At 54.3% G+C, this 14,122-nt stretch overlaps 1 protein-coding gene across 6 annotated transcripts in view; it reads left to right on the plus strand.

The window, feature by feature from the left end:
- Ppfia1 (PTPRF interacting protein alpha 1) overlaps positions 1-14,122 on the plus strand; it is a 78,992-nt gene that overhangs the window by 38,074 nt on the left and 26,796 nt on the right. For 3 of the 6 annotated variants that reach the window (XM_029557112.1, XM_029557111.1, XM_029557113.1), the window contains exons 7-15: positions 738-884; positions 2,342-2,476; positions 3,723-3,806; positions 5,529-5,660; positions 6,673-6,735; positions 7,991-8,070; positions 9,910-10,063; positions 12,326-12,549; positions 13,552-13,783. In XM_029557112.1, the coding sequence (XP_029412972.1) occupies positions 738-884; positions 2,342-2,476; positions 3,723-3,806; positions 5,529-5,660; positions 6,673-6,735; positions 7,991-8,070; positions 9,910-10,063; positions 12,326-12,549; positions 13,552-13,783 (1,251 nt within the window). The remainder of the gene's footprint in view (positions 1-737; positions 885-2,341; positions 2,477-3,722; positions 3,807-5,528; positions 5,661-6,672; positions 6,736-7,990; positions 8,071-9,909; positions 10,064-12,325; positions 12,550-13,551; positions 13,784-14,122) is intronic. The other 3 variants (XM_008854975.3, XM_017794832.2, XM_029557114.1) reach the window with 1 other exon arrangement.

Raw genomic sequence — 14,122 nt, forward strand, 5'->3', positions numbered from 1 at the left:
TTTTATGTGTATTGCCTGCATGTATGTAAGTGTACCCATGTCATGCAAAGCCTGTGGAGGTCAGAAGAGGGTGTAATTTCCTCTGGAACTGGAGTTACAGACAGTTGTTAGCTACCGTATGGGTGCTGGGAATCAAACCTGGGTCCTCTGTAAGAGCAGTCAGTGATCTTAACCGCTAAGCCATCTTTCCAGCCTCATTTTTTTTTTTTTTTTTTATTAAAAAGGCAGGTCTTAAAGGAATTTCAAAAATTCTTTGCCACATTAATGGTTTGCGGTGGTCCAAGAATAATGCAGTCTCTTAGCTCAGTACTGACCTCTGTTTGCATTTGTTACTGTGCTTGAACTGAGAAAGTGAGGCTTGTGTCTTGCTGCCCTGCCGAGACCGCCACTACTGGGCAAGCCGTTTGTAGCTTGGGGTGGGCACAGGCTGCACGCTTGCTGCAGGGGCCTTCACCTTGAATTCTTGGGCTGGGGTGTTTCATTGCACATAGGTTTTTATGTTGTATAGACTGGAATAAACTTGGCAGGGTGAGCAGGTGAGTCTCCTGGTCCTGGGGGAATGTTCTTGATGTAAGGCAGGTGCATCTTCTTCCAGTTTGGAAAAAACGGCAAACAGTTCAATTTGGGGTGCAGTAACTTTACATCTCAGAGTGTGTAGAATTTGGCTGAGTTTTTTTGTCGTTAAGTACTCTAACGTGTCCCGTGGAGTCACCTGTCTCCCCGGACTGTCAATGCAGGCGATGGCCCAGAAGGAGGACATGGAGGAGAGGATCACCACTCTGGAAAAACGCTACCTCGCTGCACAGCGTGAAGCCACGTCTGTGCATGACCTCAATGATAAACTTGAAAATGAAATTGCAAATAAAGACTCCATACACCGGCAGGTACTGGGTTTTCTGAGCCCCTTTCTGGCTTTCGTTCTTGAGAAGTTGAAGACCTTTTTTCTCTAAGTTGCCCACTGGAAGTCAAGTCAAAATGTCATTTTCTGTGTGATTTACTTCTTTGCATCTTAAGGGGCTGCACTTGATTCTTGCTTCTGTTTTCTTTCTTTTTTTTTTTTTTTTTTTTTGGTGTGTGTGTGTGTGTGTGTATATCACACATGCACTTGTATGTGTGGGTGCACATGGTCTCCCTGTAGTCCCAGCTGACCTGGAACTCACTACATAGAGCAGACTGACCTTGAGCTCACAGAGATCTGCCTGCCTCTACTTCTGAGTACTGGAACTGAAGACTTGCGCCAGCATGCCAAGCAGCTGCCACCATGGTTTTTGAGACAAGGTCTCTTACTGAACCTGGAGCTCTCTGACTGACTGGATGGACTGGCTGGCCAGTGAGCCTGAGGATGCTCAGTTCGCATCTCCCAGTGCTGGGGAACAAGCATGTGTCAGTGCACCCAGCTTCTTTATGTGGGTGCTGGGCCTCAACCAGATCTCTGCTTGCATAACAGTGCTTTCCCACTGAGCCATGTCCCAGCCCTTTTCTTCTGTTTTCACTGAAACATAGTTGCCCCTTGTTAGCCATTTTACTAAATAAGGGAGAGCTTCAGGGCAGTTGGGGGCCGGCTGGCAGCTGGAAGCACCAACATGTGGCAGTGCTGGAGTCAGCTGCCCTGAGGGCTAGTGCTGCTGGGGTTTGGCAGGTTAGGCAGCTCCTGACTGTGTGGTCTCAGGGCTTTGAGAGTTAGCCAGAGAAACCTTGTCACGCTTTTGGAAAGTCTTTTTAAAAAAGGTGCATTGCTTGACCAAAAATGAACTAAACTAGGCAGCCTTAAAACTGATACTGTGGGCCAGTGCTGTGTGACCTGTGACTGTAAGAACACGTTGTGAGGGCTTAAAGCCTGATGTCTATGTGCTACAACTTCACAGGGAGCAGTGCAGACCAGGCCTGAGCACGGAGTAAAGAATAGCCTCACATCCAGATAGTAGAGGCTGGCAGACCTCTGTGAGATTAGGGCCGCCTGGTCTACATACCAAGTTCCGGGGGCTACAGGGAAACCCCAAAACAAAAACAAAAACAAAGCACCATTTGGCACGCTCTCCAGCAGGGCGCTGTGAGCACTCACACCTTCTAGTACCAGTGTCAGGCCGGCTCAACTTTCAGAATGAGCAGTTCCGGCGGCTCATCTCCTATGGATAGGAACCTTTATGTGCTTAAAAAAAATGAAAGAAAAGAAAGAAAAAAAGCCAAACAAAGGAAAAAAAAAAAAAAAAAAAAGGCTGCTATGAGCATGCTAGGACAAGAGGTGTTTCATCAACAGTCCAGCAGGGTGGGTGAAGAACGGTCGCCCGAAAAGCTGCCCATGAAGCCTTAACAGGAGGGTGACGCCCTGCTCTCATTGCAGACAGAGGACAAGAACCGCCAGTTGCAGGAGCGCCTGGAGCTGGCAGAACAGAAGCTGCAGCAGACCCTGCGTAAAGCTGAGACACTGCCGGAGGTGGAGGCGGAGCTGGCCCAGAGGGTGGCTGCGCTCTCCAAGGTGAGCCGGGTGTGCCCGGGCTGCTGGGGTCTCGTGGGGACCGATGCTTTAGCCAGTGCGCCTGGGTCCGCCACGGTGGCGCTCTCGTTTCTGTGTGAGATGGTGCCGGATTCTTTGCCACTTGGCCGATTGTCAGGCACACAGTGCTGTCCTTTATGGTCTGAGTCTCTGCCCCTTGGGTTGTGTCTCTGACCATCTCAAGGTGTGCGTGCTGGCAGAAGGGACAGTGCTTCTCAGAAGAAGGAAGGTGACTCTTGTCCAAAGACAAAGTACACTTGGAATATAGTTTTAAGCCATTTCCTTCTTTTGAAGTTGCTTAAACCTGTTGATTAGCTTGTTGAGGTGCAGTCTCTGCTGCCCACACTCCCCAAACTCCTGCCTCTGATGACACTCCAGCCTCAGCTGGCAGCATAGTTAAGACTGCAGGTCACACACAGAGCTGAATGCTTTGTAAGGGATGTGTTTCCCACCCCTGTTGGTGAGCTGTGTGCACGGACAGTCCCTGCCCTCTAGGTCTTCGCCATCCACAGTGAAGCAGGCTGGTAAACTGGGGTTCCAAAGTGAGGTCAGGGCCTAGGCTGCCGAGCCCAGCAGCCACGCCCAGGAGCAGCATGAATGGAGGCCTTGGGCCTCCCCAGGAGTCCTGCTCCCCAACTTGGGCATTGCTGCCGGGGAGGGCCTGGAGAGGCGCCCAGGTGGAAACAGCGTCCTGGTGGTGAGGGGCACCTGGGCCCAGCATGCGTGCTCCTGACAGCTGTACAGAGCCTTGCTCCTGCCCTCCCTGGTCCACTCCTAAGTCTCGGTTTCTTTCTCTCTGCTGTCCTTCCTGTCCTTGTCGGCTCTGTAGTCTGACCCTTTGTCTTCTGGGAGCTCTGCTAAGGAGGCTAAACTGTTGGTGCGCACTGCCCAGCTTAGGAAGGTAGACCGTGTGCCCTGCTTCTGCCTTGTGCTTGCCGCTTTCTGCTTCCTGTGCTGCCCACAGAGCCGAGGACTCTGCGGATGCAATGTCCCAGGTCCACCGAGGTCGGGCCAGGGCGGGGGACACAGAGAGGCAGGCAGTCACCAGCACCCGCCATGCTTTAGGTCACGAGCGGGTTAGTTGCCTCACAGTGTGTCTCACCTGGAGCCACAGACCAGACGAGGTGATGCAGTCCACACAGCATGTAGTGCTTGCTGCCGCTGCAGTAGTTGTAGCAAGAGCACGCGGTGTGCGCAGGCGCTCAGCTGCTGTCGTCTTTGCCTCCAGGCCGAGGAGAGACATGGCAACATCGAGGAGAGGCTTCGGCAGATGGAAGCACAGCTGGAGGAGAAGAACCAGGAGCTGCAGCGGGTACGGGTGGGGCCCCGGCCTTGGTCTTGGGCCTCTGCCCCTCTCCTTTCTTCCGCCTGGGTCTCGTCTTGGGAGCCTGGACTGTGGCCTCTCTGAACTGCACCAGCGTGTGTGTCCCACACAGACCGTTTTGTCAGTGTTGGTGACAGCAGGCGTCTGTTTCCACAGTCGTACCACAGGGCAGCTGGGAGCCCACATTCACCAAGGACAGTACTGCAGGGCAGCCAGGAGCCCAAGTCCAGGAAGGCTTCTTGCTCTTCCAGCCCATCAGGGACTGTCCAGATATAAATGGGACCTGACTGATTTCCCCGAAACCCATGGTACTGGCTGGGGAACCCTCCTGAAACAGAACAGGGCCTGTCCTCCTGGTGACTAGTACCCTGCTCAGGATGAGGGACTGAGATCCCATGTTCAAGCCAGAGCCCTGACCCATCTCCCCAAATCCCTCATGGGGCAGTGGTATCAGCAGGAGGAGCACAGACTTGGAGCCACTGTGGGGTAGGAGGCTGTGCTGTGGAAGGCTGATTCCTGAATCATCCAGGGAGCAGACCCAGGTTCTCCAACCCAGGCTGCTATGCAGAGGGGGAAAGTTTGAACTCCTGACTGCAGAGCCCTGCATAGTACATCAGCCAGGGCTTTGCCAGCCGTTGGTGGCTGTTGTGCTTAACAGGTCTTTGCTGTTGGCTTCACACTGCAGAGAATCCCACAGACTTGTAGGAGATACTTTGCCCCTAAAAGAGCAGGCAACTCTCTCTCTCTCTCTCTCTCCCTTCCTCCCTCCCTCTCTCTCACACACACGTGCGCGTGCATGCATACTCACACTCATTGAGCCTATGAACAGAGAATTACGTTTGCATTTAGACTTTCATCTGTTTTGCTTTAGAAGTATTCAGTTGCTAACAGAAAATAGCTGCCCTCCTCCAAAGGGCCGTCTGCTCTGGGGCACAGGGCTCCTTAGCACCTGACAGTTTTTCATGCAGTGCATTCTGAGGGCTGTGGGAGGTTCCCCACCCCACTCCACCCACAAAGAAGCTGCACCCAGGCAGGGCTGCTGGGCACAGGGACTTGGGTGTACCTCTGCCCACTGCCCTGTACCTGGGAGGAGCCCTGATACTGCAGCGGGCATGGTGGTGAGGGCCTGAATTTGAGCTGCCTCTTGACTCCTCCAGCCCCTTGCGTCTGTCCTGTGTCTTCTCAGGGTGGATGCAGCTCTCCCTGCAGTCGACTGTGGTCTCATGAAGCAAACTTGTTGCCTCTGTGAGCACATTTAGTCACTTAGGGTTGTCATTTGTAGTTCCTGCTTTGGACCTCCATAGTGAGACCTTCCCACAGCACGGGTGTGAGGACACACCATCTGCCGACTTCTCAAAACAGCTTGTTCAGCTTTTAATGTTGCCTCCCTCCCCTTTGGACCAAGCTTTTCTTTGTACCGGGGACAATGCCTGGGCCCGTTTGCAGATGAGCTGGTCCTCTTGAATCTCTGTACTTCCCCAAGGAAAGCTGCTACTGCAGCTGACGGCTCGGGACTGGGGCCCCAGTGCCTGCTGGTCCGCTTTGTAGAAGTAGTAGCATCTTCTGGCCTGCCACCTCTCAGACTCACCTGAGTTCCCCAGGTCCTGAGTGTGGTCTTCTCCAGAAAGTCCCAGGGGCCATGGGGGAGCAGTGGTCATGTGACTGTTGGTCCTCAAGTTCTGAATCTGACACCTTCCTCTCCTGTTCTAGGCAAGGCAAAGAGAAAAGATGAATGAGGAACATAACAAGCGCCTCTCAGACACCGTGGACAGGCTTCTCTCGGAGTCCAACGAGCGGCTACAGCTCCATCTGAAGGAGAGAATGGCGGCACTGGAGGACAAGGTGGGCAGGTGCTAGGCTCCCTGCCTAGCTGCACAGTGGTGCTGCACAGTGTTCTGCAGACAGGGAAAGGCAGAAGCTGGTCTCAGTCACCTGGTTGGTGTGTGCGTGTGTGTCCTTGTGTGTCACTCTTCATGTCTAGGACAGACACAGGCCAGTGTTCATACAAAGGGCTAGATGGAAACACATCAGGCTTTCAGTGCGTAATGAAGTCACAAACTACACTCAGAGCAGCCTAGGAAGTTTGCATGGATGGGTGGACAGCATGCATGTGTGGGTGTGCTAATCAGTCTCACGGCATCCTGGCAGCGTGTGTGGGTATGTTCATCAGTGCTGTTCTATGCACAATCAAGCCTGGTGGCACATACCTTTCATACGGGAGGATCTCAGGTTTGCGGCAGCCTGCACCACAGAGTGAGACTTTCTTCCCAAAAATTTATTTACAGAAACCAGGCACGGTGGCCCACACCTTTTCATTCCTTCAGAGGTGGAAGCAGTTAGATCTTAGTGATTTTGGGGCCGGCCTGGTCTGCACAGTGAGTTCTAGGCCAGTCAGGGCTATACAGTGAGACCCCGTCTTAAGCCAAAACAGTGAAAAAAAATGTTGGTATAAAGTGTTTACCTGCTTAAAACAGATGCACAAGTCAGGGTGGTGACTCATACCTTTAATTCCAGAAGTAGAGGCCTCATGTTCAAGTCTAGTCTGGTCTATGGAATAAGACTGTCTCAAAAAAACCCTAAAAAAATAAACAACAAAAAACCTTGGCACCATGAACTTGGCAGGGCCATGCTTAGTGAGTCGGTCAGTTGGAGGGACAGGCTGTCCTTCATTGATAGCTCTGACCTCGCCTGATGGAGCGGTGACTGTGCTGTGACCCGCTCCACAGTGCCTCCCAGGACCCTGCCTTCTGCACTGCTTGTAGTTTAAGCAGGTGCAGCCGCAGTGTGTCAGGTGATAGTACGTCAGACAGCCCATTTGGAGGGGCCAGTCCTGAAGGACTCTTGTCTTTTTCAGAATTCTCTGTTACGGGAAGTTGAAAATACAAAGAAGCAGTTGGAAGAGACGCAGCATGAGAAGGTACTGCTTGCTGAGAGGTGGGACAGCTGACAAGTTGCTGCGTGGTGGTTACCAAGGTGCTGGGAGGAGACCCAGATGCCCTCCTCACGGCCTTCCCATTCACCACTGTATGCATCACCCTAGGCTCAGAATCTGGGTCTTTTCTGGGTCTGTTGGCAGCTCAGCATGAGCCTCTTGTCAGAAATAGTACTGTCAGTGCCGTGTGGCCCTGGGGCAGAGCCCCGGATCCAGGCCCTGGGCCCAGGACTGCCAGGACAATAGAGCACAGTCCTAGTCAACAGAGTGGACCAGTGGGAGCCACATGGTAGCTTTCAGGCACATGTGAACACAGTACAAAAAACAAAGTTCCCTTCATGTAATGCAGTAACAGGTTATTTCATTATCTGTTCTCACTGGGGTAGGCGAGCAGTCACTTTGGGCGGAGAGTGCGCAGGCTCCATAGCTGGGTGGCCACTGCACTGGGCAGCATGGAACTGACTAGCATCAGACAGGCAGGAGTGAGAGCTTGGAGACGAAAACCACGCGGTCTGCAGGTAGAAGTTAGCTTGGTCCCCTCTTTCCACTGTTCCTGCAGAAGCAGTGCATGGGGAACAGCATTTAAGACATCCCTGGTTTGGTTTCCAGCACCCACATGGCAGCTAACAACCATCTATAACTGCAGTTCTAGGGGATCCAGTGCTCTCTTCTGGCCTCTAGGCATTGCATGCACATGGTGTGCTTACATACATGCAGGCGGAACATTCATACATGTAAAATAAAAATAAATTTTAAAAAGTTTTTTAAAAAAGCCCACATTGAAAACAAAATTGAAAAAGGGGCTGGAGCGACAGCTTAGTGGTTAACAACACTGGCTGCTCTTGTGGAGACCTGGCTTGGGTTTCCAGCACCCACATGGCAGCCAGCAACCATCTGCATGTAACTTCAGTTCCAGAAGATTCATCGCCCACTTCTGGCCTCCATGGGCATTTCATGCACATGATACACATACATATATGCAGGCAAAACACTACTACACATAAAAATAAACAGAATCAGTGCATTTAAGGGTTTGGCGTTTGATCCCTCTGTGACTTCTCTGACCAGGGATGTGCTTTTCCGTCATTAAGCTCTCCTGGATTTGGAGGCCTGAGTTCTGTTGACGACAGGACTCGGAAAACCTCAGACCTGAAACACTCCGCTGCCGTTTGGCACCCTCACCTGCTGTGAGTGCACCTGCATCTTGGAGCCTCCATGTAAGCTCCTCATTGTCTTCTAGGACCAGCTTATCCTGAACATTGACACCCTGAGGGCTGAGCTGGACCAGATGAGACTGAGAGGCCCTTCGCTTCATCACGGGTATGGTGGTATGGGGCACACACCTTCTTGACCTTGTGCTCATGCTAGGGCAGCACAGTGGGGACAGCCCGGTGTGGCTTTGGAGATGTTTGTGGCTCACCAGCAGATGGGAGGGACAGAAGCTCCTTCCCAGGAACTCGACCCATGCCACTAGCAATGTTCAGGAGCACAGGAGGCACTTGAGGGGGCGTGATGGATCGGCTAGGTGCCCAATTGGTGGCACACCTGCAGGGACAGGACAGAGCGGGACCAGAGTTGAAGGGCAGTCCTCCAGGGAGGAGCCTGGCTGCAGTGGAACTGCATGAGGTGCACTCAGTGCTGCAATTGGAATTGTTGGTGAGGACTGGGCATACTGTGGGCTGACAGGCAAGGCTGCTGGTGAATCCAGGAAGTGCCCAGCACAGGAGCCTCTTAGCCTTACTTTTCTTTGTCTCTCCGGTAGAGGCAATTGCTAAGGCATGGATGGGGTTTTTTTGGTTTTGTTTCTTTGAAGACAGTGGTCATTGAGCAAGAGTTAACTCTTAGTAGAAGTTGCTCATGGTTCCTGGTGACATCATTGTGCAGCAGAGATTCCCACTTGGAGCAGGCAAGGAGACTGCAGGCCTGTGCAGGGTGAGGCCTCTGTGGCTAGTCCTGACCAGCCCTGGCACACCAGGGCAAGGAAGTTCGAGCCAGAACCCTCACTGTGTAGCCAAGGGAAAGAATCACAGGAGAGGTGCAGACAGAGTGATGGACAGAGGCCCGTGCTGTCACTGTGCACAGTAGATTGCTGTCAGGAGCCAGCAGGCAGTGCTTTGTAGCCCAGGCTGGCCTCAAACTCAGGATCCTCCTGCCTCTCCCAAGTGCTTGTGCCACCGCCAACACCTGGTTCTCGTGCGGCTTCCTTCATTGTGTCTTAGAGGAGAGGGAAGAGAAGTTAATGAGCAGAAGGGGATCTGAGCCGGAGAAGGCTTGTCATGTCCTGGGACCATGTTCAAGGGGTGGGCAAAGAGCTGCTTGTTCTGGGAGCCCCAGTGTGGCAGGTAGGGGGGGACCAGGCCACACATGGCCGGCCTGAAGTCACAGTGGGCAGCAGAGGATGCTGAGCAGGGAGGGCCAACTGACCTCTTGGCAGGGGTTGGGTCTGAAGACAGGATCAGGTGCCCGACCCTGAGGGAGATGAGATGAGGCGGCTCCTTTTCCCAGGAACCAGAATTGTAGGATTAGCACTGGGAGAGCCATGGACTTAGGTGCCAAGGCCAAGGGCCTGCCCCAGCACTGTCTCCATACACCTTGGCCTGGGAACAGCTGGTGCTCCTTAGAGTCTCCTCCCTGGTTGCTCAACGCCCCCCCCCCCCCCCCCCCCACCGTCCCCCCCACTCGGGTCTGGGGTATGCCTGGGTCCCTTAGGGCGCCCCCCCCCTTTTCCACCCCCCCCCCCCCCCCCCCACTTCTAGAGATACCTCATCCCTGAGCGACCTGTATATACAGATGCATTAGCTCTTGGTCCGTACATGCCCCAGCTGTGCCGAAGGGAGTGTTGTGACCGCTGCCCGGACTCACATTGAACTCAGTGGGAAAGCCATGGAGCAGGTGGTGGCTGCAGGTGGCATCCGTGTGCCACTCAGCCAGCCTTGGAGGGTCGTGCAGATGGAGAGCCACCACCTGGACCTTGAGTTTCTCACATGGGCCTCTGGCCGCCCCAGTGCAGGCAGCTGGGCTTCACCTTGCCTCCGAGGCTTTCCTTGCTAGTGAGGCTTCTGCCTGGAGGACAGGGTGGTGAAGGTGGAAGTGCTGGCCAGCGGTGGGTGGCCGAGGGGCCACTCGGACTCCATGGCCTGACTGCCGTTCCTCTCACAGCCGCCCTTTTCCGCCTTTCAGCCGACCCCACCTGGGAAGCGTCCCGGACTTCAGGCTCCCTGTGGCGGACGGGCACGTAGATGCCTACAGCGGTGCGGTGTTGCGGCGCCCCCAGAAGGGCCGGCTGGCAGCGCTCCGAGACGAGCCGTCAAAGGCAAGGCTTCTGCCCTCGGGACGCCTGCTGCTCTGCAGACTCCCCCTCCCTCCTTCCCCTCGTATTTCCTTCCCTCCCACTTCCTCCCCCATTTCCTTCCCCGTGCTTTCTTCCCCCGTGCTTCCCTGTACGTCCCTCTCACTTCCTTTCCTGTGCCGCCTCCTCCCCCTTCCTTCTCGTACCTACTTCCTGTACATCCTGTACTTCCTTCCCCATACCTCCTTCCCCTACCTATTTCCTATACTTTCTCTACTTCCCTGTGCCTCCTTCCTGTCCTTCCTCCCCATGCTTCCTCCCCGTACTTCCCGTGCTTCCTCCCCATGCTTCCTCCTTGTGCCTCCTTCCCGTACTCCCTCCACACTTTTTTCCCTGGCTCTTTCGGCTCAGTTTGCTTTTCGGACACGCCAGCTTTTCAGTTTCTGTTCTTTTTAAGAACATACATTTTGTTAAGAATTAGCCTTTAAATTTAATGCTAATTAGTACTTATTTGAGGTAAATAAAAATAAGTGATGTCAGACATGGTGGCACACACCTGTAATCTTAGCACTTGGGAGGCTGAGGCAGGAGGATTGCCATGAGTTCCAGGCCAACCTGGGCTACAGAAGGAAACCCTGTCACAGAACTGAAAAACGAGGAGGTGGGGTAGCACAGTGCCTCAGCCCAGAACACAGTCTGAGCAGCACGGTGTTATGGGTGGTGCTGCCCAGTGCTCTGTGGCAAGTGACCACGAAGATTGGGCTAAGGCATGGCCACACCTCCTTCCCAGGTCTTCAGGTTCAGGAACAGCATGTAGGTGACCAGGGCTCGGGGTTTCCGGAGCTGGTAGCCAGGGTAAGTCTCGGCACTCCCAGTGTGGGCCAGAAACCGTGGTCCTCGCTGCTGGACCTGGCTGTGGACTGGGGATTCCCGTGGTAGGACAGTGGCTTCCTTCAGGGCTCACGTTTGAAGAGAGCCTAGAGAAAGTCCAGGCCGTTCACTGCCTGCCGGGAAGCACACACCTTCCCATGACTGAGTTACCACCACCTGCCCCCACTGTGCTGTGCTTGGAGAGAGGAGTGGATTTTCAAATCGCCACAGTTTGTTGGGGGCCGGAATGGGTGCCAAGGCACTGGGTTGCAGAGTGGCCACGCAGCTGCCTCTGTGAGGGTGATGTGAGCAGAGACCAGAGGGAGCAGAGAGAGAAGGCTTGACCTGGGGCGCTGCGGGGCGCTCAGGCTGAGAGGCCTGTCCTGTGTGCACGGGACAGGCTCGGCTGCCCCCTGGATAATCCAGTTTAGAACCAAGAGAGCTGTCCAGAGGGAGAGGCGTAAGCCCAGGGCCATGGCCCATGGGGTATTGAGAACTTCAGGCAAGTAAGACTGCATGGAAGCCTGTGGCCAGGGGCACCCTGGAACCACAGGCAGGGGTGGCAGTGAGTGAGAGGTGTTGGGGGTTGTCCCACAGCCAGCTGGGCAGGACATCCAGGGAGGATGGCATCTGGGATGAGTGCAGGGCAGGGGTGTTGTGAGGACTTGTTGAACGGCACTGCCCTGGAGCAGTCTTCTGGAGGGAGGGTCTCTGCCCGCTTTCAGTGAGCCCTTGGGAAGGGAGGGAGGGAGCAGACCCAGATGGGCAGTCCCCAGAGATGCTTTGCAGGCAGGGCAAGGAAGTGGGTGATAGGCAGCAGGAGGCGGGATAGGGTAAGGTTTTGTAGTTTCTGTTTATGGGTTTAAGGTGGTAGATGGGAGAGTGTGTTCGTAAGTGATGGATGAACCAACCGAGAGAGGGTGCTGTAGTGGGAAGTCCACACCCAGTGTGTCACACCCAGTGTGTCACACCCAGTGTGTCATTGGATGGCGGATGGGAGCTCGTCGCTCTGTCATCCTTTTCAATTCCCACTGTAGTGACCACCTGAGTGTAGATCTCGTTGTACCTTTTCAGGTCTCGGGCTTTCTTCCCCCAAGAACCTGGAGGTGTTGCTGTCAGAGGGCAGTCAGAGGAATGGCTTGTTCTCTGCCAGCGCTCACTCTTCTTGAGATAGGGCCTCACAGATGTGCCTAGACTCTCTGCCTCTGCCTCCCAGGGGCTGCAGTAGAGGTGTGTGCACTCAGCTTGCCCTGTCTGTCAGATGGCACTTGCTTAGTAGACATCAGCAGCTCATCAGCATGAACCGTCTTTGCAGTCTTGGGTGTCCCTTAGACACTGCACTTCTGGTGGCCTGTCCCACCAATGGAGCAAGCCCTGGGGCTCTTGTGTGCTGAGACTTGGCATTCTTATTGGCAGGTGCAGACCCTTAATGAACAGGACTGGGAGCGGGCCCAGCAAGCCAGCGTCCTGGCAAATGTGGCACAGGCATTTGAAAGTGATGTGGATGTGTCTGATGGAGAAGACGATAGGGATCCTCTGCTCAGCTCGGTTGATCTGTTGTCTCCCAGTGGGCAGGCTGATGCCCAGACACTGGCCATGATGCTCCAGGAGCAGCTAGACGCCATCAACAAAGAGATCAGGTAGATGAGCCGGGAGCTGGGGGGACAAGCATGTGAGAGACTGAGGCCAGCCTCGTCTATATAGCAATTTTAAGGCCAGCCTGGGCTACATGAAACCCTGTCTCAAAACAATAGCAACACAGTGCCCATGTATGAGGATGTCATACCAAAACCCCGTGTTCTCTGCACTAATTAAAAACAGCCAGACCAAGAGATCAGGGAGTTGGAGAGCTGTTTCCCTGATCAAATGAGCATCCTGTCTGCTCCATCCCCACAGAACTCACTGAAAATGAAATTCTGAGCTAGTAGCTTGGCCACTCTCCCTGTTGCAGTGGCTCTGGGGCTTTAATGCTGGGAGAAGTGAGCCTTGTGTTTCCCTCCCTGAGAAGTGAAAGAGTTAGCCCCAGAGGTGAAGGCACTGGACATGCAAGGGCACCCCCCCCACGTGCATGAGTGCACACGCACGCACGCACGCGTGCACACACCCCTGTGAGGTGGAGCCTCAAGCATGCCAGGGCTCCCCTCTGTCAGCAGTGTCAGGTGACGTGACACAGCTGATGAGCCAGAGCTTAGCCCATGGCCAGCAGAGGGTGGCAGTTGTATTGGGAAGCGGGGTGCCACCTGTCATCTCCCACCCAGCCTGAGTGGGCTCTTGGCTTTGGACCCTGGAAGTCCTGCTGAATGTCTCTCCATGTCCACACAGACCCACACTTTCAAGTACCTGACCCTGACCCAAAAGGCAGAGGGTTGCCTCATGCCCCCCCGCCCCACCCCATGTTGAGGGCTAGTGGGTGGGAGAATGCATGCTATGGGACCATCCATGGAGATCGAGACTGAGTGGCTCTAGTGAAACTGACCATCTCGTCGCATAGCGCAGGCAGGCCTTGGACTGGGTGTCTTCCTGCCTCGCTGCTGGGATCACAGGCCTGCGCCCTATGCCCTGCTGGAAGCTGATGGTCTTGTATCCAAGCACATGGCCGTGTCACTCGTAGAGGAGACTGACCCCTTCTGTTTTGATTTCAGGTTGATACAAGAAGAAAAAGAGAACACAGAGCAGCGGGCAGAGGAGATCGAGAGCAGAGTGGGCAGCGGGAGCCTGGACAATCTTGGTCGTTTTAGATCAATGAGCTCCATTCCCCCCTACCCCGCTTCCTCACTCGCTGGCTCCTCCCCTCCTGGCAGCGGTCGGTCCACCCCAAGAAGGGTCCCTCACAGCCCTGCTCGGGAGGTGGACAGGCTGGGCGTCATGACTCTGGTAAGTGGGGCCTTTCTGCCACAGCCTGCCCAGCACTCCTGGGGTAGGATCACACTTGGAATTCACATCTTCACCCAGAAGAAAACTAAGTGTGTTTCTTATCATAAAGAGCCAACATTTTAAAAGCTGCTGGGTGGAGGTAGAGGCAGGTGGGTCTGTGAATTTGAAGACAGCCTGGTCTAGCGAGAATTCCAGGTCAGCCAGGGCTATACGGTGAGACCTTGTCTCAAAAATGAGTAATAAGGACTGGTTAAGAGCAGTGCTCTTCCTGAGGACCCAGGTTCAGTTCCCAGCACCCACATGGTGGCTAACCATGGTCCAGAGAGCTAGTTCCAGGGT

This window comes from Nannospalax galili, unplaced genomic scaffold (genome assembly GCF_000622305.1).
Source record: "Nannospalax galili isolate Female #2095 unplaced genomic scaffold, S.galili_v1.0 scaffold1307, whole genome shotgun sequence".
NCBI lineage: Eukaryota > Metazoa > Chordata > Mammalia > Rodentia > Spalacidae > Nannospalax > Nannospalax galili.